Below are 27,184 nucleotides of genomic sequence, written 5' to 3'. Positions count from 1 at the left end.
ATCATATCGCATTCTATTGCATACATAACGACCGGCGTTTTTTGCTTTCGATCTGGGTTTTACATCTCCTTCTAGTCGTCACGCTTCCTCCTCTTCACTCAGCATCTTTTCTGGGCTTTGCGTTTTTGGGATTTATACATCGGATTGTTACTTTTTCTCTCTCGGTTATTGGGTTGGTCATTTTGAGCTTTGGGAATGTTTAGAGTTACCCTTCTCCCTCCTTTTATCTTTCGCGGGCGAAAAACCGCGGAAGGTTCTTTTTCTTTTGTGTGTATTAGTCGTGTTGATTAGCGGTTTTTGGATAGCATTTAGCCGGCAAGATACCCACCCTTTACGCCCTCGTTTAATCAGTTATTTTATTGAGTTAATGCTATTGTACTCTTTCTGTTCAACTTCAAAAGTGTCTGAGATTTTCTTCCTATTGGTGATGTAATGTGATGTAGTTTAGCGGGAGTTGGGGAAAGGTCAAAAAGTTGTTTGTCGTAGAGTAGAGTAATATATTGCTATCCACGTCATCCTATTGCTATAGATTATTTGACAGTGTTTACACCAGTCTAGTTCCAAATGCTGTATTGTTGAGTGTTAACAGGCCCACTGCAACACAGTGAATTGAAACACTTCTATCAAATACTGCCCAAACATGTTTGATAATTTAGACATCGTGTTTGAATATCAGCCCAACTATGTGTGCGAAGCCAAGACATCCATAAGGCTACCTAGGCATCTACGCCTCACACCAAGAAGTGACTGAGAAGTTCTGCAGCCTACACTAGGGTCAAACGTGCAGGTTAGAAAACATAGCGAGTATCCATCTTCTTCGTCGATTGGAGTGCCTACGCCATCGCCACTCAACTCCCCATCCTAATCGTAACCACCTCCCCGAGCAAGTAAGCCAAAGGAGATCCTAAGATCCACCTCGTCATCGTGAGGCGTATGCAGAGTACGTGGCACCAGCGCAATGGCTGTCCAATTCGCTTGTCTTCTCGCTTGACATGTACAAAAAAAAATGAGGCAGTGAGCAGAGAGGGGTAACGGACCTACTGCCCCAGCCCCCTCTCAACCCTGTACCCTGATCGTCTACTGAGCGGTGAAGCCCGTTGGAAGAGCAAAAGAATGGCAAAAAGAATAGTTCGAAAGTTCTTGAGCAGGCTCAAGCACGGTGATGTCCCCTTCGTGGATCGAACACGATACCTCCAGATTTAGTGACTGATGACTTCAGTCTGGCGCTCTCCCAATTGAGCTAAGGAGACGGTTTCTTGATGGAAGTTTGCCAAACTGCAACATACATATCGCAAATTAAGACTGCTCTGTGAGGGCGTTCATCGACCAAGATTGCAAAATGTTACTTCGTAAAATGTCTCTGCCGTGTGTGGAGTTGATGTCGTTGCTTAAGAAAGATGACGGTTAGTGTACCGAGGCTCACCCATCTCCAGTCCACCAGCTCCACAGCATCAACCCCAACTTCTTTCCGCGCAAAAGCTCCTACACCACCACAACGCCGTCGCGCTCGCTCCCACACCGCTCCGACTCTTCCAATATGCAACCCTCGCCCCTCGCAAACCCATTGGCAACCGTAGCCCAGCTCGAAACCTCCGGCTCCCAACTCGATGGCATCCCACCCACGCTCGAAGACTCCATCCGCTTCGCCGGCGCGCGCCTCACGCAAGCAGCCGGCATTTTGCTGCGCCTCCCACAAGAAGTAATCGCGCAAGCCATCGTAATCTTCATGCGCTTCTGGCTCGGCCCCGAAGGCGGCAGTCTCGCGGAATTCGGCGTAGAACAAGTCTCAGCCGCGTCGCTGTACCTTACCACGAAGCTCTCCGCATATCCAAAGTCTGCGCGTAGTCTCGTAAACGTGTACGCGTATCTCGACTCGCTACCGGCGACATACTTCGATATGGAACAGCTTCAGAAAACGGGCGAAGACGCAAAGGGATACTACGTCAGCGAGGGGACATATGAGCGCCGCCGCGCAACGCTGTTTACAACCGAACAACGCATCCTGCGTACCCTCGGCTTCAACACACACGTTCAACTGCCCTACACACTATGCATAACATACATGCAAGCCCTCGACATCTTCAGCCACCCACGCGCCTCCGAACTCGCAAAACGCGCAATCGCGCATCTCAATACCGCGCTCTTGAGTCCACAGTGCCTTTACCTGACGCATCAGCCGCATGAATTGGCGACGGCGGGGATCTATCTTGCGGCGCGCGAGACGGGGATAAAGATGCCGGAGTGTGAGTGGTGGGAGGTGTTTGATACGGATAGAGAGGTTTTGGGGTTTTTGTGCGTGGGGTTGTTGAGTTTGGAGGGGTGGGTGAGGAGTGAGAGGGAGAGGTGGGAGGGAGGGAAGGTGCCGATGAGTGTGGACGGGGTGGAAGCGGAGGTCAAGAGGATGCAAGAGGAGAAAGACGCTTGAAAGACGCGATACCGCTTGCTCTCACCTTTCACTTTACGGAATAACCATCCTGGACACTGAGGACCACGCATAACTCCTCTACACGACTCTCGAAGATGCGTGACGAATCTCGGAAATCACACACTGTTCGCAATGTTGCGCAAACTTCTGGAAAACACGATATCTTCACGATGTCTCCCGTACGCAAACAACGTGTGGATTTGAAGAGCAAGGCGACCGTAATGAGCAATCCGATATATTCCCGCTACTACCGTCGACTAATACCCGCATCAAATCGACATGGCATCGAGAGAAACACCACTTCAGAGGAGCGTGATGCCGTTTGAAGATTTTCTGAGGTGGAATGGTGGTTGCCATATGGAAGTGCAGATCGATCGGTTCGTGAACGATAACGTGTATGAGCAGCGCATCACCCATCTACCGTCAAGTTTGGGCAGCCAACAAAAAGGGTCTTCACATACGGAAGCTGAAAAGCATCGAAGTGCCCCTGCATGGCTAGAGAGAAGACATGAGGGTTTTAGCATCGAAAGAACTACAGATACCAGCATGAGCGACGCGCCACTCGACAACGCTAAGGACCATGACGCTGTTCTTGGCCCTCGCAGTAACCCCGTCAGACTGAGTCGCAAAGCTGCCGTGAAGCGCAGCAGTACGAAAGAGAAAAGGTCTGCGACCGAGAGACACGACAGTACGATGCAGAGCACCCATGTCCGCTCGAAGACTTCTTCCAACGTTCCAGCTATCCGAATCATTGGGAGCACGCCACCCATCTTACGCCGCTTTAGCTTCGATGAGACACCCAGTGAGCGCTCGTTTAGCCTCGCCAAGCTCTCCAATTCACCTGATTTCGAAGACATTCCGCTCAGCCCTGTGGCTGATCCAGAGCCGGTCAACTCGTCTCAACCGCAACTACCTGTCCAGGAACAACGAAGCCATCGAGCGGCCAAAGAGGAGCGAGAGGAAAATATGGAAATCCAAAAAGTGGAGCGACAGCAACGCCATGTTCCGACGACTTTTGATCAGATATTGGGAGAGAAGAGGATTCCGACCGCATTGATGTAGAGGTTGCAGGAGGATGACGGAGGTGAATGAGGGAGATGTGCAAGAAGATGGATACGAAAGCTTAATTATCTGGCAATAGCAAACATCATCTCGCCCACAACCGAACACATCACTTCCAGATGAGCAGCACGCTGTTCACTAACACGTGCTCCATCTCAAACGCAATTCCACAACGCAATCGTTTGCTACACTGTACATCTTCACCTCACGTTTCTTCGTTACTGTCGCGACAACTAGATGAGACTGTTATGTTCTCGAAGTGAGCCATTGTAGCCTTGACACAATGTATTGTCCCTCTGATCCAAACTTTCACAATGCACTGTAGTTTTCTCAGGCGTAACACGTACTATCTAGGCCTCAGTATTATAACATTACTATCAACTCATTAACCCTTCCTTCAGATAGAGCAGAAATAGCTCACCACCCATAGACACAGCCATGCCACGCGCCCTAGTCGCCCTACCAACAGGAACCCACGCATCATGGCTTGACCTCCTCCCCTCGTTTCCATCCAAGCCGAAGCGCCAACCCCGCGCAACCCCCCAAATGCTCGTCCGCATCTCCGCTCTCCACCACTCCCTCTCCATCATAAAACACTCCCTTATAACCCGCACACACATGCACCATCTCTACCACACTCTCGGCGCCTACTGCCTCACCTGCAGCCCCCTTTCCATCCGTGGGTCTTGCGGTCCCACATGCCCCCTTCTCCGACCTTATGCTTCTAGTTGTGCGTTTTACGGGGCGGTGGAAGCGGATAAGGGGTGGGTGAGGCGGTTGGTAGCTGATAAGGCGAAGTATAGGGAGATTGTGGGCGATATGCAGACTAGGGGTACAAGCGTTTATGCGGCTACGGTTGCGAGGTGGGAGAGGGTGGTACAGGGGCTGAGGGAGGGGTGTGAGGTGCCGAGTGAGAGGTGGGAGAGGGAGGGGTGGCCGAGTGGGAGGGGGAATGAAGGGGAGGGGATGGTGGTGTTTAGAGAGGGGTGGAGGTTTGAGAGGGCTTGGGGCAGGGGGGTGATGGGGGGTGGGGATGGGGGTGTGGCACCTGAGGTGAGGTGTTTGGTTTTGAGGGGGGTTAAGAGGAAGTTTGAGGAGTGTGATGATGGAAATGGTGGAGATGGGAAGGATGAATTGCTGGAGGGTAGTAGGAAACGTGTTAAGCGTGTGTAGAAGTCTACGTTCGGTGAGCTGGGTACTACTACTGCATCTATTCTAGCCCGACCTGAAATCAATATCTGATTATGCCGGCTATCCTTCCTCCACAAAGTCGAACTGTGGATGATGATACCTTGGGTTTCTTCGCTATCATAATTGCTAATGGTACAATTTTATCGAACTCAATGATACATACATCTGACTCCAGTAGTCCAACTTGTTCCTCAGAAGTGCGCGATGGACTTAGTGTTCTTTCGATGCTCCCGAAGCAGAACCACAAGTTCGTTGTCATCAGGGAGGCGGTCAATCCATGCTCTTGCTGGCATTCCGTGAAAGCTGCAGCCTTTATCAGGGTCGGCACCATGCTCCAGTAGCCATTTGGCCGTGTCGTATCGCTTCCAGTGGAGAGCACAGTGCAATGGCGTCCCCTCACGTCCACAGCACTCGTCCGGGATAGGTGGTCCACTATCCATACCGTGAATGTCGAGGCCTAGCTCTCCGACGAGATACTCAAGCATTGGGATCCTGTTGTCGCTTTTACTGCCTGCCGCATGGTGGAGTGGTGCGGAGTTGGATAACACAGCACCATGGGAGAGTAAAAGACTGAATATTTCTGGGCTACAATGTGCGGCTGCTTCATTGAGTGTGTGGCCACAGTTAGGCATGGGACGCATGTTCATGGCTGGCGCTGTTATCTTGTTCGATGGCCCGAGGTTGGGGTTCGCTCCTAGTTTTAAGAGCAATCGAATGCTCGGTTCGTCGTTACGCTTGACAACTAAACTAACTTCGGTAAGCCAACTGTTGCGGTCTTCCTAGGAATCGGTGTCGTAGTGGCTTCGTCGCACAGACTTACGGGAGCAGCACAGCGCCATAGGCGATGCTGGTGTTGACGTCGTAACCCCACTCTAACAACCACTTCACCCCTTCGTGGGAGTCTGATGCGCAGTGCACTGTACGTGTGTCCCATCTAGCACCTGCGGTGTGGAGTTGTGTGGCCAGGTCGAGATGATTGCATTCGATAGCTTTATTGAGCCCGTACGTTAGCGGTTCAGGCTCTCTACCAGACGCCAGCATTAACGCAACGGCCGCATTATTGCTCTCGCACGCTTGCAAGAAGATTGCACAGCACGGATCGTTACTTTGGTCTCCGAGTCTATAGTATGCGAGATGGGGTGGCATGATGGATCCAGCCCTGGAGGAATGTACCTAGGTACCTAGGTATGCAGCCCAGAGGATGGAGTCAAGTGGTATGATCGAGTGACAGTCTGCGTCACCCCGCGGTATAAATACATTTGATTGAATCCTGTGAGGTCAGCGCTTCCTTGCGGTGTATGCGGCATTGTTTCGGAAGCTGCCTTCCCAAGGATGACGGATGGGGCCGCGATGGGTTTAGCGCTGGAATTGTGTTCCGTGCGGCTGGCAAGCGACAACCTTGTAATCCTTCTTGCCTTTCCTTCCTACCACCTCATACAAGAAAAAAACTGAACAGGTCTAGAGCCTACATCGACGCTAGGCCACCTATCTTGTATGCTTCCATGTTGATGTAGGCTGCAGACCTGTGCAGATTCTTTTCTTGGTTGACGTGCTACCGCTGCCTTCCTTCCGGCATCCACTTCTCCTCGCCTAATGAGTTTGCGATGCCATTCTGTGGTTTTGATTTCGAAGGCAAATTAGGGCCCAGGCAGGGTACATCAAGGCTGTGAATTCCACAAGCATGACGGATGACACCGTCATATTACCTGGGCCGCCCCCAAATGACCATTAACGCCTGTTGCAAGAATATTCTGTCGCTACGCCACGGGCCAAAACTCTTCGGATGCAGAGGGCCCGCCCCTGTCTTCACTCAGATTCGGTGACCGGTTTGACAAGATGTCACCTTGCAGCAACGCTGTTTTGCGGCGTAGAAAGCCATTGCGCAACGCAAGGCAGAATGCATGTCCTCAGTCCCGGGTGACAACATCTGCGACAAGTTCTTACAACCGCTACGCAATGTTTGCAATTTCTGGACGAAACGCATGCACGCCGCAGGGCAGTGCGAGAAGATCTCAATTGAAATGTAGGTGAATGAAAGCGTAAGCACACTGTCCGTCCAGAGGACACATAAAGCCGAACATCGATCATGATGCTGGGAGAGTCCAAAGCACTTCTCTATCAAATCATTCGTCCTAAATCATCCCGTCATCATGCAATTGCTACGCAGCGGTAATGCACTCGCTTTGCTTTCTTCCTATCCCGCGTTCATCACGGCACAGATCAGTACGGGTACCGGAGGCAGCAGTGTGATCTCCCAAAGTCAAGCTCCATTTCCGGTCCCGGTCAATAGCAGCAGTATCATTATTGTTGAACCTTCCACTCCAATCACTGGATCATATAGCACAACACCCTCAGACCTTTCGTTCACTACTCTCCCTTTGGCGACACAGAAGAATGATACGGTTGTGAATACGATCACGAGCACGTATTCGTCGGCGGCATCTACTTCTTCTTCTCATTCTTTAGGTCCCTCTTCAGTCTCGCCTATCGCGTCGTCTTCCACGCTATCTTCAGTCTTGTCCAGCACTGGCACTTTTCAATCGGGAGTGACCAGTACTACCAACGTAACGACTTTCTCGAGTTCCAACATCGAAGCTGCGACCAGTGGCGCGACTAGCCTCAGTCCGACTGCGCAACTTACTGCAGTCAGTTCAGGGTCCAACACTGCTTCATCGATACTCGCAACATCAGATAGCCCATCACTTCCTCCCGGTATTACTATTCCTCCATCATTGCCAATCACTACCCTAGTACCCACTGGGACCGGAGTTCAATCGAGCGCGTCAGATCTATCCATAGCTATCGTGGGTGTGTTTCCCATTATCCAAAATTGGATAGAGGATCCTGCCGCTCATGTCACCGGCGTGATAGACGAGCTGAACAATATTCTGCCTGAAGCGGCTGGCTTCTTAGCCAAACTACCAAAGCCAACAGACGGAGTCGAGCCGTGTGGATCTGGGAAACGCCGAAGAAGCGAACAAGATCGTGATACGTACGCCGTACTCGGCGAGCGCGATTTGCTCGGTGGCTTGTTCAAGACAGCATTCTCGCTCGTAAACTGTGTCATCAACACGACCAATAAGGTCAAAGATGCAGTGGTCGGCGGAACGACTGCCGCCGTGGATACCGTCAAAGGCCTACAAGACGACCTCAAACCATTGCTCGATGCTCTCAACGACGTCGTGCCGGATGGAGATTCCGAGCCCTCTGACTCGGCATCAGAGACTGAAGACCCTACGGAGACTTCCTCCTCTACATGCACTCTAACGACCGTTAGCAACTGCGACATTACATGTACAGCGACTGCAACCACGACGATAGAAGGCCCAAATAAGCGGGCGCAGGGCGACTTGTGTACCACAGTCTGTGGGGCGCCTATCACCAAATGCGATGTGACTGGTGTCACATCGTTATCCACGGTAACAACTACGACAACGACTGCTCGGCAGTTATGCGCTCGCGACTGCGACAGCTGCAATGGGAATGGGCGAAGATGGGCAAACGACGCGCCTGCTCCGACCAAATTAACCACAGCTTTTGAGGACAATGCCCTTTCCTCAACTTCGACGATCATTGCATCGTACTTGAGTAAGCCTGAATTGAGGACGCGGGAGCTCGCACCCGTGGAGACTAGTCAGTCTACCAGCCACATCTCGAAGCGAACTCTTTCAAGTCCTCCCCAAGGGAGTGACCAAGGTGTGTGCCCAAGCCCAATTCTAGTTCCATCATTCCAGTACTACTTGGAATGATTACATCCAACCAAATACATATGAACATCACATGTACAGGTGGTTTACTAACTTAATCAGGTGCTGTTGGGACTTGGCTTCTCGTCCAGATCGCTACAAGTCCTAAAAGCTCTCTTCCACTCGGAGTCGGAACGACTGGCTTAACTTTCCGACTGGGCAATACAGCGGACGATTGGCACCTAGTAAACTTATATGGTTGCACATCCGTTGTGGTCATCTCCCGCAAACGAATGTATCTTACTCACATCTGGGAAATACCTTCCATGAAGTACCCACAGAATTTTCAAGGAGATGTCTTGAATGTTCTACAAAATGGCAGTCCTGAGTTCCCCGAAGGTCTCACAACATTCACTGGAGCTGGAGGTGACTTTGAAAACATCCAAGCGAACAAAGTACGTGCGTTTATCATCACGCCGTATCGGGATCATGCCGTAAATCCAGCCAGAGACGATGTTCAATTTCCAGCCGAAGTCACTAGGATCAAGAATTTGTTGACCAGCATTCTTGGACGAAGTGACTCACTTACCATTCCCTACTTTCCGGCTGGGAGAGATGACGATAATAGAGCCCCCAAAGGCAAAATTTACATTCAATATGACCCCGTGACAGCCGCTCTCGTACCAACAGAAGGCGGTTGCAATCAGCAGCAAGCTGCGGCGATAGAGCTTTGGTTTGAGGATGCTCTTACCTACCGTTACAGAGACGCATGGCAGCCATTCCCAAATCAGGTTGTGCAGGCAAATAAACGGTCCGTTGCATCCAGTGGTAAAGACCTGCGCTTGCTCAGGGGAAGAGAGATGACGGATGCGGACGAAGTAGAGTGGAAAGAGTACGAGGCTTTGTTGAGACGTCAAGATGGCGACACTTGTGCTCGACCTAGCAACAGCTTGTCGGTATCATCGGTATCCCCCATCGCATCAGCAGCTTCGACTGCGCCTACTCCGTCCACCCTCCAGACAACGGTCAAGCCGTCATTGAGCGACTCGACCGGCGAAAGCTCAAGCCCACCGCCCTCGTCGATAGCCACATCATCACCAACTTCAAAGTCTTCTTTGGCGACGGATACCCCGTTTCTTACGTGGAAACCGGCACAGCCTAGTACGACAAAATCACCATCAGCAGCGCCCAAGCCATCTTCTACATCGCAATCTCCACCACCACCTCAAACCGAGCCTCCGACAAAGGCATTATCGGTGATCTTCCGGAACACAAATGGCAATGGCGAAGACTACAACAACTGGACCTTCTTCGAGATCAAACCCAACACCCAAGCCGATGGCTGCAGCGTACCCATCCTCAACGATGTCTCGCGGCAATGGTCCGAGGCCTCAGCCCTGTCAAACCCGCCGTGGCCGCACGGCACTTTCACTATGCCAATATTTGGCGAAGAGGACTGCGAATACCTGAGTGATGGGTCCAATCCGGGTTTACTCCATTGTCCTAGCATGGGTCAGGGCAAGACGGTCGGGTGTAAAGAGGCCGATGAGAAGAACGATGCTGATAGTATCACGGATTGTCATTATCCGGGTGTTGAGAGGAAGGTCCATGTTGTTGTTTATTGTGAGTGGTGAGATAGCCCATTCTTGGAACTACGAGTTTTTTGTGCAAATGCCGGCGATTGTCGTCCCAGTAGTAATGGCTCGCTGCTCGCTCCGTGTTATCGCAAGCCATTGGCATGTGTTCTGCTCATGCCGAAGAGACGCTTGAGATGCAATGCGCCTCTCCGTCACCATAACAGGCTTCAAAGTCCCCCAAACAAGGTCTTATCTACACTAAACAGCGGCTGAAGTGCAGTATCGTGTGAATGGCTGGTGTTTGAGAGGCTAGCTGATCGTCGCTGCGGCACTGCAGATGTGGTTATGCGAGCCTCCTGTGACGTGCGTTGCGGCTGGAAGCTTAGCACTTGAGGAAACCATGACGTCAACAACGAGCTTGGACTTATTGCAGCTCTAGACCCTACGTTTGGCGGGCAACCTCAACTTTGAACTACACACCTCACAACACAGGAATCTTTGTCAGTTTCAATTGCATCTCACCAATTCACATCATGAGCTTCCTACGACCCATGTCAATGCTGCGCTCGGCAGCACTACGGCCCGCAGCCCTCTCGGCGGCTCCCCGTGCCCGCGTCCAAGTTCGTTTCGCGACATCAGATTACGGCTCTGGTAAGGGCAACCCAGCTGGAGAGAAGCCCGAGAAGCAGGGTGCCAACCCCAGCGAGAACCTCGAGCACCCCGGCCCCGCACCCCCCAAGGTCGCCCAGGGCAAGTCTTCGTCGTCGCCGAACAAGGACAGCAACACCAGCCAGAATGACTCTCCTAAGCCTACATCCGAGTCACCGGCTCCTAAGAGCTCTTCCGGCAAGCGCGAGTTCTCGACATCGGCCCGCCAGATGAAGGACAACAAAGAGCCAGCGGTCAAGCAGGGCCAAGACAACAAGCCCTCGCCCAACGAAGTCAAAGGTGCGAAACCCAAAATACTCAACGAAAACCCGCCGGCTTCTGAGGAGCAGAGCGAGGACGTCAAGCAACACAACAAGGACATGGATAACAGGGCGGAACAGGCGCATGAGAAGGTTAGCAACGAAGAGGCAGAGAAGGACAAAGTCCCCGGCGGCTTCTGGAAAGGTATGTCATAGCTTGACGAAGGGCATTGGCATGTTGCTAACACATTTACAGGCGAAGGTGGACGAAGCGGCTCCGAAGGCGTACGAGGATAAGCAAGGGGCGGGTGAATGTTTGGACAAGATGAGCATGGTGTACAATTAGCTGAAATTGACACGCAGAAGTGTCATGAAATGTACAACATTCATCAAACATAAGCAGCCAGAGATAACGCGTCCTCTGTTATCTATCCATCGTCGGGGCTCTGAACGTAGGCTTGGCTTCATAAGTTTTGTGCATGTTTGGGGATGACGTAGGGGGCTAGCGTGTGGATCGCCCCCGCATTTGTCGACGTGATGGGATTTTTTTGAAATGCCATCGCGACACAACGCCCGGCAGAGGGGCGCTATTTCGCACGACTTGTGCCACGATGATGCTCTCTGCCTTTGTAAACAAGAGTGACAGGCCTCGGAGCTCTCTTACTGCGAAAACGTCAAGCATATGCAGGGCCTAGACCGTGCTCCTGAAAGGCGATCTCACAATTGCGCACAGCCAGAAGACGCGGTTGCATGTGGCCATAGCTCCTCATTGGCTGCTCTGCGAGGCAGGCGCGTTGGGGATCTTGTTTGCCCAAGCTCCATACGTGCAGCACTACGTCACTCGCACGCACACAATCTACCCGCCATTGTCTGTTCCCTCCCCTCATAAACTCGCTGCCCACCACTACCCTCTAGCCCTCACCCCCTCTGCCGAGTTTGCCTAACCTTCACACCCTCGTCTTTGCTTCATTAATCGATATCAAGCACATCCTCACTTCGGCAGCCACACATCATGAGGTTCTCCCTTACATCCACCTTCGTGGTGTCCCTTGCTGCCACGGCAACGGCCAACAGCTGGTTTGGAAGCGCCGGTGCGTATAGTACATAACCCCTCCCGTTTGTTTTGATTTGTCCACAGCGCCATGCAGCAGTATACTGACGCCAGGAAGCAGTCTACGACAAGTGGCACGAGACCGAGCTTGAGCGCTGGCTCAGCGACCACGGCGTTCCCCACCCCAGCCCCTCGGACCGCAAGAACCTCCAGTCGACTGTCAAGGCCAACTGGAACGACAAGGTCGTCACTCCCTACACCAGCTGGGATGCGCAGACGCTCCAGAACTACCTGACCCTCAAGGGCCAGCAGGCGAAGAAGGGCACCGAGAAGGACGCCAAGAGCCTCGCTGAGCAGGTCAAGGTGTACTGGACCGAGACTGAGGACTCCGCGAACCAGGCCTATGGTAGTGTCAAGGACTGGATCTTCGACTCGTGAGTACCCAGAAACCTGCCTTTCGGCACAGTGCTAACAATCTGCAGTTGGTCCGACTCCCAGCTCAAGGCTTTCGCCGATAAGCACGGCATTCCCGTCCCGCAGCCCCGCCAGCGTGACTCTCTCCTCGCTGCCGTCCGTAACAACTACCAGTCTGTGGCTGAGAAGGCCAAGGAGACTGCCAACTACCCCGGCGACTGGCTCTACGCTTCCTGGTCTGACTCTGACCTCAAGTCTTGGTTCGATGAGCGCGGCTACAACGTGCCCCAGCCCAACACCCGCGACTCGATGATCGCCGCTCTCCGCCGCCAGTCTCGTCTTGCCAGCCAGCAGTCCCAGAGCGCCTACGCTTCCGTCTCTTCCGCTGCTGCCAACGCCCAGCAAAGCCTCAGCGACGCCCTTCTCGACTCCTGGTCTGACAGCCAGATCAAGGAGTGGGCTGACAAGAACGGTATCAAGGTTCCCCAGGGCTCCAAGCGCAACGAGCTCATCGCTCTCGCCCGCAAGCACCGCGCCCGCCTTTACGGTGACAGCGCCTCTGCATCTGCCGGCTCCGTCTCTGCCTCTGGTGCTTCCGCTTACGGTGCTGCTACCTCCAACGTCGGCCAACAGTACGCTGCTGCCACCGGTGGCTTCGCCTACTACACCGACTTGATCAAGCAGCAGATTGGTCTCGCTCAGGCCAGCGTTACCTCCGCTACCGATGCTGCTGGATCCAGCGCCAGCTCTGCTTCCGTCCGCGCCGCTTCCAGCGCCAGCTCCCTCAGCGGTGCTGCTGGCAAGGCCGCGTCTTCATCCTCTTCCTCCATCTCCAAGTCTGCTGCCAGCGCCAACGCCGCTGCCTCATCCTCTGCTTCCAGCGCGTCGTCGGTTGCCTCTAAGTCTGCCCAGAGCGGATACGATGCTGCCGCCGCTAGCGCCAGCTCTGCTAAGCAGGAGTTGTAAGCACCTCACAACAACCGACAAGTAGCGTTCGGTCGTATCTCCTCTCGATATGACTGCCATACGCATCACTTCACGACCTTACGATCTGCGTACGGATAGGCGGAAAATGGAAACCTGTAACATTAGCATCACGGCGATATCCCCTCTGCGACCTCCTGGTAGGCTTGAGGAGGGTCTTGTAGTTTTTCTTATTCCTTCGGAATTGGGATGGATGGATGGCGTCTCACGTAGCTTAGTATGCGCTTGATAATAAAAAGTATAATTGCAATGTTGTTCAAATAGTGACATGTGGTTAATGTGTGACGTAATTTAATTGGGAGGTATACTGATCAAGTTGCTGTCTCGTCACTAGTAGGAGATGGTGATGATCATCATCACTGCATATCATATCCAGCCTACCATATTCTTCTCAGTCAAACTCAACTTGTAAGGGTGACTGAAGAGTTCTTGTACCACCGGCAGGATCATACGATTTCGTGATCACGATTTTGTGGATAATTTTCGACAGGACTTTGAACCTTAGTGATTTGATCGAGCATATGCTGACGCCGGACTTGCAACAAAGCTTCATGCTGTTTTTTCATCGCCTTTTTCACACGGGCCATGAGTGCGATGTGTCAGGATTTTGAAGATGAAGAAGCGGAGAGGACCGCAGACAAAGATATGGACGATGTACGAAGTAGTTTTTGGAAGAAGTCATCCGGGTGTGGGACGCTGATTTTAGTGTTTTAAAGCTCGCGCTGGACCGCGGACGCATGTACTTTACTAGCTGGTCTTTGAGTTCTTGCATGTTGTAGCTCAAAAGAGAAGGTGCTCTTCATGTCGCTTATTGCGCCACCTTTTGATGTATTCCCGGAGGAGAAGGTTCTCCTCATGATACCGTAACATAGTTGTTTCTGATGTTTCGTCGAAGAAGTGGAAGAAAGGCAGACTCATAGACAGATGTCCTGGAGCTTTTTGGAGAAGACGGCGCAGCCATGCAATGGGTTTACTGGCATTTTGAATACTCAAGTATGTTGGAGATGTCGAAAGGTGGAAGGAGGAACAGAGGCAGACAATTTGACCGTAGCAGCGACCATTTTGGAGGAGACGACGCAGCCATGATGAACCGCCGCCTCCCTTTTCGTAATTTAAACGCTAAAATGCCGAGAAGGTACCAAGAGAAGGACAGGGAAGAGAGGCAGATACATGGGTGGTGACTGGAGATTTTTTGGAAGAGACGGCGCAAACATTCGGGCAAAAGGGCGGATTTTTGGATATTTTGAACACTCAAGTGTAGAGAAGATACCAAGAGGAAGAAGGGAGAAAGAAGGGGTTTATATATCCACGCACACTAGTGGCGACACTCTCCATGCCAAGTCATTTCTTGGAGTTGAAGCAAAGAGGAGAAAACGACACATGCTTCGTCATGAATAGAACTTTGACATTCCAGAGTCGCTCGGTCTCTTTGAGACATGAGTTCGAAATGTCTCTCTTTGCACATTAGATATTATGGAGTGACTTTTGGTGGGACGGGCTGCTGCACAGACATTTCGGTGCCAAATGTTGGTTTTGGTGAGATGAGCTCTGGAAGGAAGGGAAGAAGAGAAGATCACATGCAGACGTGGTCGATAAGTTTCAGAGTCCACAAGCGCACTCATTATCTCCTTCATGTCCGATTTTGTTGTGCAATGTCTGTTGCAAGAGCCTTCTCATGTTCAGAAGAGATTGCAATCTTGGAGAAGGGATAAGAAGTAGTCCTCATGCTTGAAGTCTGAGCCGCTTTTTGGTTTCCATGCCCTTCTCATAGTTCGCAAGCGGGCTCATAAGAATGCAATTCTTGGTTTTAGTGTGTAATGTCGGCTGGAGGAGCCTTCTCATGTTCGAAAGAGACTAAAATTTTGGAGAAAGAGACACAGTCGTCATTCTAGGCTAAGTCATCGGTTTTTTGTTGCTCTACGATCTTCAGACTCCGCGGGCGCGGTCATCGATAGTAGCCTGCCCAGTTTCGATATGCAAAGTTAGTCGGACGAGACTTCTCATGTTGAGGAAAACTTGGATTTTTGGACAAGGAGAAGGAAGTTACCATAGTCATGATAGGAATGGCGTTTTTAGTTCCTCATTTTGAAAATAAAAGTGAAGATGTGGTGTACGAAAGAAGTAGAGGGGAGTATGGAAGGACGGCTTTATAGAACTCTCGCGGCGGTAGCGTATGGAGATGGTAAGAGTGCATGCCGTGCGTAAGAACGAAGTAACGATCGGGAGATAGGAAGACAGAACATGGGACCATCTTCCGGTCATTTCGACCTGAGGTGATGTTTTTGAGTCGATGCACAATGTTCTCGTACACTTGGCTTAGCAGCGCCATGATTTGTTCAATGATGGTTTTGAGTAAAGAGAATATGCGCGTGTGAAAGATAGCAATGACCAAGACCGCAGAAGGCTGCACCATGGCATGCCCATAGCCGCATTTCTTTTGGTATTGTCGAGCAGCGCTTAGGTGTTGTAGTGATGCAGAAGAAGACGCAGCAGCCTCAAAGTAAGCGCCCCCCAAACCCCGCGCCAGCCCAAAGCAGCCTAGCCCCATTCTCGCCGCCCACCCGCATCCTCAAACTCCACCTCACCATCCCCAACTCTATCCCGCACACGTCAACCCATCACGAACACGTCTCGAACACCTTCTCGAACGTTTCGCTCAGCCATCTGACAAGCTTTCACAAGCCTCGTGCACCCCATCCCACCGGCCCACCACGGCCCGATTTGTTTCCACTCCAGATCTGCGACGCTGACTCCCCCGTTTCCCGTCTCACGGCCGTCTCCAATTTTTTTGCACCGCGCGAATCGAAGGAAAGAGTTGGTAACTCCGCATGAATATCTTCCTGGAGCTGTAGAGACGTATTGTAGGTCCGTTTCCGGCAAGTAGGTAAAAGGTAGGTAATAAGGTTGGCGGGTGGTGGTGCTGAGGTACAGGTTGTGAGAGCGTTGCGTGGCGAGGTGATGAGAGTTGTGTCGGTCCGAGTTTGCTGACGTGCCGACGCGTCGGGCGGGTGGTGTTGGAGAGGGACGGGAAGGGGGATGGGGATGTATAAGAGAGGGATGGGATGTCGAAGGATGGAAAGTATTCATTCCAAATCATCTCTCTCATACATCGCCTACTTCTTACGATCGCTACTCACCTGGTGTGAGCTTGCCTTTAGTTTTCATACATTCTTTCAACATCATCTGTCTTTATTCTAATCTCTCATATTGCCTCTTTCGGTTTATACATACCTCAACATGAAAACTTTCGCCATCCTCTGCCTCCTCGGTGCCGCTCTCGCTGCACCGGCAGCTCAGCAAGCGCCCCAGGCCCCTCAAGCACCTCAGGCACCGCAGGCACCTCGTCCTGCTCAAGCGCCTCAGGCTCCCCAGGCTCCTCAAGCCGGTCAAGCCCCTCAAGCTGGTCAAGCACCTCAAGCTGGCCAAGGAGCTGGCGGCAACTGCGCCGACATCCAGTCCAAGCTCGCAAAGGGCATCCAAGCCAACCTCGACATCCAAGCCGCCGAGCTCAAAGGGTCCGTCTTTCCCCCTCTCCCCCTCTCCCCATACCCACCACTAACCCCCACCCCAGCGTCTACGCCCTAAAACTCCAAGCCGGCACCGCCGGCTTCAACACGACCCAGCAATCCGTACTATCCATCCAAAAGCGAGGCGTCGACATCCGCGCCAACAACCAGAAGCTCGCCGCGCAGATCAAGTCGCCCGCTGCTGATGGTCTGGCTATTGTTGCTGGAGCCCAGACCAAGGAGATTGGCCAGGTGCAGAGCCTGAAGGGAACGGGTGCGGATGCGCCGGTTATTGCTATGTTGGTGCAGGAGGTTATGGATGGTACGATGCAGAACCAGAAGAACCTTGCTGCGGCTAAGGGACAGGTTTGCGCGAAGTAGGCGGTTGTGGGTGGGTGGTGCATGGGATGTGTATGATAGATCTCTTGGGAGAGTAATTGGGTTTTGGGTCGCGTTTGTTGTTTAGAAGTAGTGTAAATGTAATGGGAATGTTTTGAGTCGAGAAGACAGACACTCTCACATGAAAATGCAATGCGTTTGTTTCGGAAGCACGCTCAGACATGGATGGACCTGATGCCCTTTTTCGTGCTCACTTCATACCGCGTCGATAGATAACACGACGCAGCATAGTAGAGACTACTATCCCTTTTGAGAGAACAAATCAGTCATGAAGACTTTCTGATCGTCTTTTAGTTTTGGTTGTGAGGGTACGAATCTGAAAGTTTAGAAAAGAGGAGTGAACAGCCAGAAAGGACTCTTTTATACACAGCAAAGATCAAGCTAGTCGATGAGAGGAAAGGCGGTAGATTCAATAGCAAAGACTCGCTATGGGATGAGAAGGCAGGTTTTGTTGCATCGGTTACTCATCATCCAACTTTGGACGCACACACAATCATGGACGCCCTTTTGGTAGTTTTCAATTTTTTACATCGGACCCGGGCTCAGATTTTGGAAAAGACGACATGTGTTCTCGTTCTCCTTATTTTGGAAGAACAGAGCAGACATTGAGCCACTTAGGCATGTTTTTAAGTTTAAAGACAGGAAGTCAAGTGTGTAGGAAAGAGAAGTAAGAAGCCGGAATGAGTGGTTTTTATACCCACTGAACATCCAGCTAGTCGACAAGACAGAACACAAGAGGACAGACAGATTCGATCGTCGGAACAATGTCGATTTTTTGGAGTTATACATCGATGTAGGGTTTGACATTCGGGAATGGCGACATGATCTTTGCTTTGTAGGTTTTGGAAGAACAGAGGGGACATTTCTCCATGCTTTGATATTTTTGGAATTGTAGAGAGGAAGTTAATAGTGTAAAGAAGAGAAGGGAAGAACCCGGATAGAGATGTTTATACCCACTGAAGGCGGAGCTAGTCGTATGGCAGATACATGGTTACCGTCATAGGGCTTTTGGAGAAGACACCAGTCTCAGTCTTTGTGACCTCGCTAGATTTCGTCAGTTCAATGCGTATTGGCAAATACGACCTCACTCTACTGGGGAAGTGAGCGCATTCATATCGTAATGAATTGACGAAGCGCAATGTGTTGATTAAGTAAGGTCTAATGTCTAAAGGTATTTCTGCCCAAGCATCTTCATTGCCATTCCTGCAACAGCGATTTCGGTCCGGTAATCCACCACACCTAGCGACAGTATCAAGCGACGAAATTAACCGCACTACATTCGTCAGCATACCACCACTCTCAACCCTCACTTTATCACTTACGCAGCTGATAGTCTACACACCCAAAACGTTAGCCTCTTTCTTTCCACAACATCTAAGATTAGAGTACTTACACCACTTGCACCACACCCATTCAAACTCGGCCTACCCCCACTACCAGGGTAAACGCAATTCCTAAACGTAGGAAAGTTCCTGCTAGGCGCTCCGGGGCTCTGGCACTACACACATGTCATGTTAAAGGCCGAAACTTGTTTCGTTTGCGGCTGATATGGGGACTTACGCAGAAGGAGTTTGGCTGGGGAATGGGTTAGCAATTGTGTTTCTCAGTTAAGGGCATGTTTTTTGGTGGAAAGGGAGAGGAGAGGATTAGGAGGGGATTGGACTGGATTGGACAGGACTTACGTAGGCACCAGGACACGTAGAACCACCCGGTAAACCCCATCCGCCGTTACAAAACGCGGCTTCGGACGCGGCGGCGAGGGCGAGGATAATGGGGGCGAAGAGTTTCATGTTTGTTGTTTTAACGTTAACGAACGTATAGTGTGTTATCCGAAGATAGCCAGCCTTGCGTAACGGGACGCAAGCGTATATATATCAACCGCAGCCAAGACGATCCATATTTGTACTCAGGGCCACAGGCAGTGCACGCACGTATCGCATGAGTAATAACCCGAGGTCTAGTGCGCGTCGTTTGGTATTAACAGTGGTTCCTCCCTCAGTTGTAAAGCCGCAGTTAATCCGCATGCTAGCTTCACACAGCTAGCTGGTTCCGTATTCCTGCTCTCATGAGAGTAGACCGCAGTACAGATTGCGCGGCTAGCCAGAGACGTTTGACAGGAGAAACGCGAGGTGCTGATGCTAACATCCGTAGAAGGTTACGAGCTGTCCATGTTTCAAGCTGACAGCCCGCTGATCGCGCGGTAGTCAAGGTAAGTGCCGGTCATCGTGATGATGGGTGATGGGGGAATGTCAAATTGCGATGGGAATCAAAGTTCCGAACCAAGTCGCCGGTTTCAATTGAGGCGGTATGTCGAGATCGACGACGCGATAGCAGTAGGTACAGGGCTGGGAGACAAGATGGACAGTGCAGCTTACGCTAGCACTAGGTTCAAACGTGGTTAGAGCCGGTACTAATATGTAGGCTTTTGTGGTAAAATTCCCAGTGGCTAAGGTGAAGGGCCGAAGACGAGGCTGAAGTCGTGCAGTGCTTTCGTGGATATGAAGATGCTCAAGTAAAGGCATAACGCGCGATGCAGATGTCTTTTGTACCAGAATCTTCGTCTCCAAAACTAGGTCATGTCAACTATCGCCATCCTACCCAGGAATATACCCGGGTAGTCGCCCCTGAAACCACCCCTCCTCATGCCATCCGCTTGGCGACTGCAGTGGCGATATATGAAGCGGAAGCGTGACCCTCCGGCGAGCCGAGCAGCGACGTGGACACTTGCGCGAGCGCGGCCAAGATCGCGAGGACGGATGTAGACTCTAGGAAATCCGGTGACACGACGTTCGAGAGGGAGGTAACCAGTGTAGTTGTGAAAATAGAAGTGGACGTGGACAAGGACACAGAGCAAGACACACTAGAAAAAGAGAAGAATGATCTTCAGGGATGCTGAAGACGTAAGAGTGACCTCGAGGCAGACAAACAACATGATGAGGTGGACGAATGAGTAATGGTAGTGACTTACACCACATACATAGACATCCGCCTGACGAGACATCCAGCGCCCGTCCGATCCTTAATAAAAGGGCAAAACAATACTATACATTGACAAACAGCAGGCCCATATGCGAGCGTTGATCGTGTCGAGTCCTCGCTTCTGGTACGATTTCTTCGGTACCATCTCACCCACGACTTGGACAATGAATAGTAAAACCAACTCTACCCTCAGCAAGTCCATTCTCACGACTTATCCTTATCGAAAGCCCCAGCAGACGCTTTCGTCGCTTGCACTCCATGCGCACTCGCCTTCTCAACCTGTTTTCTAGTAAGCAAGGGACCTTCTTGTAACTCCGCGACTTCAGCCGTTGCTGCCGGAACAGTACCATCTCTGCTCCCACGTCTATCCTCTTCCTCTTTCTCTTTCATCGCAATCGCGCTATCGACCCCCGCTTCCACGGTCACACCACTGTCTTCAACCGTTTCTCTCGCCCTCTGCAACCTTAACAATACAGCATCCGCCGCTCTCAATAGCTTCCTCCCATCTTCTGCATCCTTCTTCCACCTCTCCCTCTTATCCATTGGATGTCTATCATCTTTCCAACCATCCTCGAATGTCTTGACCTCTGCAGAAATCTGCCTATGTATTCTTTCTAACTCGCCCATTGAGTATGTCGGTTTGTGTGTGGCGGGGACGATGGCTTCGGTAGTGGGTGATGTGCATTGCGGCTCGGGTACCCAGTCGGCAGGCCTGTCCGTCCCTGTCGCGGTGGTTTGGCCTGCTTCCCAAATGGTTTTGTGTCGGACGGACATGCGCCATTGTGCGAGCTTGACGTCGATGTCGTGGGCTGCGTTGCGAAGACTGACGTATGCTATGTCGACAAGTTGGATTTGTCGGAGGAGGTTTTGACGTTCGTCCTCGTCCGTAGACTCCATGTGGCAGTGGTCGTATTTTTGCTGTGCGTTTATGTAGAGCAGGTATTCGGCCTCCCGGAGTAATTCCCTCTTGTCCGCTTCCATGGTTTGCATAGTAGCCAGCGTGCTTTCAATGTCGATGCGTCGCAGGTCTTCGGCATAATCGAAGGGTGTAGTGTAGAATGGTGGCAGTTGCTCGACAGGTGTTGCAGCAATTGCCATAGGCTCACTGCTGCTGTTTTCGAGTTGCACGTCCTGTTCTGCTCGCTCAAAGGCCTCCTCTGACAGCCACCGTGTGTACCAGAGGCTGTTGTGTGAGACGTATTGCTGCATGATGGGGTCGAGGCTCGCCATGAGCTCCGGATCCCAGAAGATGTTCCAGAACTCGAATGATCGTCGCTTGACATGTCGACCAAAGTGTTTGTATGCCTCCTGCCTCTCTCCGCTGTACTGGAAGTACGCATGCGCTCCCAGGACACCGGCACAAGCGCCGATATTTGCCATGCCCAAGCACCGCGTCCACCTGGGTATAGCAGGCCGGCGCATAAACAGCGTAGGCACTGAGACAGCCAGGCCCAATGCCGCGCCTGCCAAAGCACCATCGTCAACGGTATATTTCTTCGTCCGCTCGTACAGCTTCCAGGGCTTGACTTCCGGTATATTCGTCGACGCCAGGACATTCGCAAAAGAAGAATGGTAATACCAGTTCAGCGCCGCTCCAGCCACGCCTGCCCAAACCCCCAGCCTTGCCGAAGCCCGTATAAACACCGCTGGCCGCGATATTGGCTTCGTAGGGGTTACACTTTGTGCATATCTCGAGGCGAAGGACGTATACGCGGCGGCAAGGGCGGTCGAGGAGATGACGGCGTACTGAGGTGTCGCGTTCGCACCGATGGGATCAGGTCGTTTGGGAGTAAGGCGATGTTGTCCTTCGCCTATAGCGTTCTGTTAGCAAAAGCTTCTCCACATCATGTCCGGCGAGACATACCAGGCGGCACAAAGAGTCTCAGCACCATGGCGCCAAATCCACGCGCGTAGTACAGGATAAGCGATAGAGTGTGGAATCATATGCGGTCCACGATCCACGGCTATAAAATAGTGTGCGGCTGCAGCGAGCGCGTGGGGCATTCACGAGGCCGCTCATGGTAGTGAAGGTGCGTGGGCACTACCGGTGAGTGCCCGGATTGGCGCGCCTGGAGGGTGTCATGAGGCAGATGTGAAGGAACAAGGTTCCGGAAGCAGCTACGGCGGGCGGCCGCCGGGAAGGCGCATCGCAGCGGGACAGGTTTAATCCCTGCCATGTTCGCATGACAAGGCTGAAGGGGGGCGCAAGGGGCGAGGCCGCGTGAAGAGGGTGTCGTTGTGTCTTAGTCGGGATGGGTGGGCGAGAACTCGCGATGATGCGCTGAGGCCGGTCGGAGGGTGCACGTGAGGACGTGTGGTCAGACGACCTCATAGGTCCAGACCGCCAATGGATGATCGCATCTGGTCATTGCGCGAGTGGAAGATGGAGTCTCGTCGGGTACAGCATCACGCAAAACGTTTTCACAACTTCAATATTTTCGTTTTGTGACTGATTAATACAAGCTTCATTCTTCGATTGTTGTCAATTATTCTACTCCGCATCGCACATTCATTACCACGCCCCCAATCTCGATCCCACCGCCCGATTACGACTACTCATACCAATTTAGTAACACAAGCTAATATCGAAATCCGCACCCGCTTTTCGTATTGAACACAGAAAAAGAAATAGTCGAACGAAAGAGGTAATGTCCCAAACGCCATCGCTAATACGTTTTAAAAGCAAGTCAACGCCAGAAAACGAGAGAACATGCGCAAGGACCCCATCCACCCACGCTAAGTGGCATTAGTACAAAGGTAAGCGAAAGATCGAAATCGGAATCGAGGAAGAGAAATGGCATGCGAACGGGTACGGGAACCGAAGCAGATCGCAGAAGCAAAGAAACTGGGAATGGGGAGAAGATGAAGGAGGGAACAGAAGGAGAGAGCAGTCGGAGAACCACCTCAACCCCCCACTGAACCGACTTGACATCACCCCGCCCTAGTATCCCTCCGCTGCATAACAATCTTCGCATCCTCGCTCCTCAAAAACTCAAACACACCCAGCTCCAACCTCGCCAACCCATCTTTAAACATATACTCGCTCCCCTCCGTATTCGTCATAACCCTAAAAGCCATGCAAAGCAGATCCTCAGGACTCAATCCATCAATACTACTCATATTCTTCCACTTCAACCGCATAGCCCTAAGATCGTTCATAGCAAGTAACCGGTCTACAAGGCCAATGTGAGACACGCCGGGGTTGGCGGCCATGCTGTGCCGGAGTGAAGCGATGGCTTGACGTTCGTGCAACCATGCAGTGAGGATCTTGGAGACGAGATCGTAGTGTGTGGATAGTTCGGTGCGGAAGAGGGGTTCGCCGTGGTACCAGAGTGTGTGCATGCGGACGAGGAGGCTGGCTTCGTCGGGCGGCATTGTGGAGCGAGGGTAGAAGAAGGTGAAGAGTCCGGCGGTGACTTCGCATTGGAGGAGGCGGAGGTCGGCCGTCGAGACGGAGCCGCGGGGGAAGTTTTGTGGTTGTGGGGGCTGGACGACGTGTGCGGTTTCGGGGGGTTGAGGCGGTTGTTGGTGGCTTTTCAGCACGGGTTGGTGCGGTGAGGTGTGTTGGGCGGCGGCGGCGGGTTGGCTGTGGTTTGAGGGGGCTCGGGGTTTGCTCGAGGGCGCGGGCGGTGCGTCTTGTGTGGTAGGAACGAGTTGTATGCCGTATGCGGGGGCGCTTTGTATCGCGGGGGCAGAGGTAACCTGCTTATTAGGTGCCATGATAGACTGATTAGGTGCGGCCTGCGCATGTGGTGTACTAGATCTACTGCGAGGGTGTGGTGCGAGGGAACGACCGAAGGGGTGGCTCGGGGTATTAGATCGACTTGGTGGTTGGGGTGGAGGCTGTTGCTGAGCCTGGATATGCGGATGTGATGGTAGCTGTGTATGCTGAGGATGATGTGTATGCGGTGATGCCTGGTGTGGGTGTGAAGGGTGGGACGGTGTCTGTTGCTGCTGCGGTTGTGCCTGAGGTTGCGGTTGCGACTGCTGTGGCTGCGGAGCAATTTGTGTATGCTGAGGAGGTTGAACGGCAGGCGACTCCCTCTTCATATATCCACCTGCTCCATTAGCTGCTGAAGATGCGTTCACTGCTTGAAATCCTTGATTCGAAGCTGGTGTAGGGGTGGCTGGCGGTGCAGAACGAGGAGTTTCCGTAGCAGATCGAGCCATGGCAGCACTGCGTGAAGACGGCTCATATGGGCTCGTATAACTGTTGCTGTGACGATGTCCAATACCGGGAGGGGGTCGATGCACCTCTCTCGACGGTTCTCGGGATGCTTCCCGTGTTGGCTCTCGAGGTGGCTCGCTAGGTGGAGGCGTGTTGTTAACAGCAGTGAAACCTCCATTGTTGACAGCCGTGAAGCCTGCAGGTGCGGAGCTTTGGGTGATAGCAGGAGGCCTTGACACGCCGTTCAAGTCGTTGTTTGATAAGGGACTGAGCTGTATCCGCGAGGGTTCAGATGCGGTTCCTGGTGCTGGCGAGAAACGATGCATATGCGTCGGCATAGGAGGTATGTTCTCCATGCTGCCCGGGCCGGCAGGATACAGTGACTTGAGTGACTTCCTTGGGCTGCCCTTTCGGCTCACAGGCATAGTGCTGTACGGCCTTTTGATAGGCGAAGCCTCAGGATCTTCATCGTCGGACATGGTGAGGTGAGCATTGCTCTTGCGCTTCTTCAGATTAATAGGTTTAACGTCTAGATCAGCACCTGCAACAGTATCCGGATCAGGTGGGGTGAGTGACTGTGGCGTCCCATGTGGTGACTACCGCTTATTAGCCATGACAACACCAACTATCTCATCAAAACTTACAAGACCTTCGGCGTCGATATCGGCAAGCTGATCATACTCATTCGCACCCGATGGTCTCTTCAACTTCATGTTGCGAATGTAGTAGCAAGCTTTGATGATGATCCACCGATGCAGATGAATCTTGAGACTGGAATAGGTTTAGCGCGCATTCTGACACCTGACACCTGACCACTCCAACTTACATATCCTTATGCTCCGGCTCCTCGTAAAACAGATCTTTGTTATACGTCTTCTTGGTCGCATCCGGCGTGAGTAAACAGCTGCGATCCGCATCCCTGCCCCAAATAGCGGGTCCGTAACTCGCTAGCAGGTCCTCGAGCTCCTGGTTCAGGGAACTCGGATCCGCCGCGAAATCCAGCAACAAATCTCTTTCTTTTGGCAATTCCTTGGACAGCTTCGTCACCTCACTCGAGAGCTTGCGGTAGTCTGGGTTGTCGAATTTCGGAATGCCGCGGTTGGTCGTGGACGAAGACGCCGATAAGCCCAGGCCCAAGCATTCCGTCACCTCGCGTATAGTCGGGTTATGCGAGCTGAAGACGGATATCCAGCGAGCGCGATCCCAGCGTCGCACGCCGTGCTCCAGATCCAGGGCCAAGTTATCCTTTGAGCTCATGGCGCCACATGGGTGACGACGGGCACGTCAACAGTTGAAATGGGAAGTAGGAAAATGACGATGGAAAAGTAAGCGGATGGGATGGGGAATGACAATCAATGGCGCGTGCGCCAAAGTGTGATGGATCCGCTCTCGACGTTCCAAGGTTGGGGTGATTGATGGTAGCTCGCTCGGCAAAGGTAAAAGGAGTACGTTCCACTAGGCCGTCTTGGAACAAAGTTTTCTTATTGCCAGCTGCTGCTACCCCGAGAAAAACTTTGTCCAGTCTCAGATGCCGATCGTGCTACCAAACTAGACAAAGAATTGAAAGCCCCTGTACACACAAGAAGAACAAACTGCGCAGCAATTGTACTCTGGAGTAGGAACCGACAGGCGCTGATGAGGGGGGCGTTGGGCGGCGAAAGAAGGATTGGTGATGATGATTGATGCCGGTGACGTGTAGAAGGCGAACGACGGTACGCTGCGTCGAAAAGATACCCAGAAAAGAGGTGTGTCCAGTAGCGAGACAATGATCCGGCAGGGGCCGCAACAAAACATGTGCAGAGGTAATACGCGTCCGCACTCCGAAGTTAATGACTCGCACGCCAATAAATCCCCATCAGGTGTAATCATAGTACCGCCCCATCCTCATTCGTTCACACCCAGCGGGTCTCCTTTGCCCTTGCCTGTTCATTGTACGACACTTGCACTATGAGCGTGGTGCTCATTTGCTGCATTATGCTAATCATATCTATCGCAGGGGTCTTCATCATACACGAGGTACAAATGAATATGTCGCTAGCAGCACAACTCTTACTCGCATAGGCCAAAACATCCGATCCTCTTACTCAAAGCCTCCATTAGCCGCCACATGCAATCAGCGAATAAGCGGCACTATCACGGTTTCGTATAGCCGGGGATAGATGTCGTTGGTATCATGGTCAGGAGTTACAACTACACATGCATCTATGACGCGCTCGTCCCTCACCCATAGATTTGTACTACCGAGCTGCGATTACTCAACTGTGCGACCGGTTCCTGTCCAGACCGCGCGCCGCATAATATTGATGGGAGGTACAGCGAGATCTGATAAACGCCACAGCTCGAAAGAAAAAAATGTGAGGCAATGTGACGAATGTGCGGCGCGGTCACTGCCTGCACTCTAAAATAGGAACGTGGCATTAGGGAGATTTACGGCGCAGTGCGGAGCCTGAAGACAACGCCCCTTGGCTGCAGGGAATACACTAAGCGAAAAGGTATACTGCGAAGTGCTGCCGAGCCGTGTATTCATTCGGATACTAGCTGCCGAACTATCGAAGTTGCGTACAGTCGCGCCCTCACTATGCGCTCGCGCGTTCCAGGCGATCGCAAACTAAAGCAAATCACGCGTCGCAGAGTCCCGTACTGCATGGTGATGAGGTGTGGCACAGCTGAGCTAGTGTAATCCTACACGGTCCTGTAACATGATCAAGTAGCTGAAACCACCACTCTACGGCTGACCTACCCGAATAGCTTATTTTCCCGAATTGGACACCTACTAGTGGGGGCCTCGACCCTGGCGATCGATCGTCGCCCTGAAAACCTGAACGCCTGTATGA

The 27,184-nt window shown here is 52.2% G+C and overlaps 8 protein-coding genes and 1 non-coding gene across 9 annotated transcripts; 5 read left to right on the top strand and 4 right to left on the bottom strand.

The window, feature by feature from the left end:
- Nucleotides 1-1,163: 1,163 nt before the first annotated feature.
- J4E92_004629 lies at nucleotides 1,164-1,250 on the bottom strand. The gene has a single exon. It is a non-coding gene; the product is annotated as a tRNA-Phe (tRNA).
- A 287-nt stretch (nucleotides 1,251-1,537) lies between these two features.
- J4E92_004628 (uncharacterized protein) lies at nucleotides 1,538-2,425 on the top strand (the record flags this gene model as incomplete). The annotated part of the gene is made up of 1 exon (XM_051496018.1): nucleotides 1,538-2,425. One exon carries the CDS (start codon nucleotides 1,538-1,540, stop codon nucleotides 2,423-2,425), a length of 888 nt encoding a protein of 295 aa, XP_051353858.1.
- A 4,403-nt stretch (nucleotides 2,426-6,828) lies between these two features.
- Nucleotides 6,829-9,998, top strand: J4E92_004627 (uncharacterized protein; the record flags this gene model as incomplete). Its single annotated transcript, XM_051496017.1, has 3 exons — nucleotides 6,829-6,847; nucleotides 7,517-7,950; nucleotides 8,706-9,998. The coding sequence occupies 3 exons, from the start codon at nucleotides 6,829-6,831 to the stop codon at nucleotides 9,996-9,998; spliced, it is 1,746 nt and encodes a 581-aa protein (XP_051353857.1).
- Nucleotides 9,999-10,474: 476 nt separating this feature from the next.
- Nucleotides 10,475-11,146, top strand: J4E92_004626 (uncharacterized protein; the record flags this gene model as incomplete). The annotated part of the gene is made up of 2 exons (XM_051496016.1): nucleotides 10,475-11,054; nucleotides 11,106-11,146. 2 exons carry the CDS (start codon nucleotides 10,475-10,477, stop codon nucleotides 11,144-11,146), a joined length of 621 nt encoding a protein of 206 aa, XP_051353856.1.
- A 715-nt stretch (nucleotides 11,147-11,861) lies between these two features.
- On the top strand, nucleotides 11,862-13,280 carry J4E92_004625 (uncharacterized protein; the record flags this gene model as incomplete). Its single annotated transcript, XM_051496015.1, has 3 exons — nucleotides 11,862-11,940; nucleotides 12,022-12,334; nucleotides 12,383-13,280. The coding sequence occupies 3 exons, from the start codon at nucleotides 11,862-11,864 to the stop codon at nucleotides 13,278-13,280; spliced, it is 1,290 nt and encodes a 429-aa protein (XP_051353855.1).
- Nucleotides 13,281-16,535: 3,255 nt separating this feature from the next.
- Nucleotides 16,536-17,185, top strand: J4E92_004624 (uncharacterized protein; the record flags this gene model as incomplete). The annotated part of the gene is made up of 2 exons (XM_051496014.1): nucleotides 16,536-16,813; nucleotides 16,870-17,185. The coding sequence occupies 2 exons, from the start codon at nucleotides 16,536-16,538 to the stop codon at nucleotides 17,183-17,185; spliced, it is 594 nt and encodes a 197-aa protein (XP_051353854.1).
- Nucleotides 17,186-20,386: 3,201 nt separating this feature from the next.
- J4E92_004623 (uncharacterized protein) lies at nucleotides 20,387-22,074 on the bottom strand (the record flags this gene model as incomplete). The annotated part of the gene is made up of 2 exons (XM_051496013.1): nucleotides 20,387-21,993; nucleotides 22,047-22,074. 2 exons carry the CDS (start codon nucleotides 22,072-22,074, stop codon nucleotides 20,387-20,389), a joined length of 1,635 nt encoding a protein of 544 aa, XP_051353853.1.
- Nucleotides 22,075-23,113: 1,039 nt separating this feature from the next.
- J4E92_004622 (uncharacterized protein) lies at nucleotides 23,114-24,249 on the bottom strand (the record flags this gene model as incomplete). Its single annotated transcript, XM_051496012.1, has 2 exons — nucleotides 23,114-23,923; nucleotides 24,241-24,249. 2 exons carry the CDS (start codon nucleotides 24,247-24,249, stop codon nucleotides 23,114-23,116), a joined length of 819 nt encoding a protein of 272 aa, XP_051353852.1.
- Nucleotides 24,250-24,267: 18 nt separating this feature from the next.
- Nucleotides 24,268-25,607, bottom strand: J4E92_004621 (uncharacterized protein; the record flags this gene model as incomplete). The annotated part of the gene is made up of 4 exons (XM_051496011.1): nucleotides 24,268-24,436; nucleotides 24,744-24,946; nucleotides 24,995-25,121; nucleotides 25,177-25,607. The coding sequence occupies 4 exons, from the start codon at nucleotides 25,605-25,607 to the stop codon at nucleotides 24,268-24,270; spliced, it is 930 nt and encodes a 309-aa protein (XP_051353851.1).
- Nucleotides 25,608-27,184: the final 1,577 nt, after the last annotated feature.

The sequence above is a fragment of the Alternaria infectoria genome (genome assembly GCF_024043175.1).
Source record: "Alternaria infectoria strain BMP 0036 chromosome Unknown scaffold_6, whole genome shotgun sequence".
Classification (NCBI taxonomy): domain Eukaryota; kingdom Fungi; phylum Ascomycota; class Dothideomycetes; order Pleosporales; family Pleosporaceae; genus Alternaria; species Alternaria infectoria.
The sequence above is the reverse complement of the archived record's forward strand: the minus strand, read 5'-3'. Positions and strand labels throughout refer to the sequence as shown.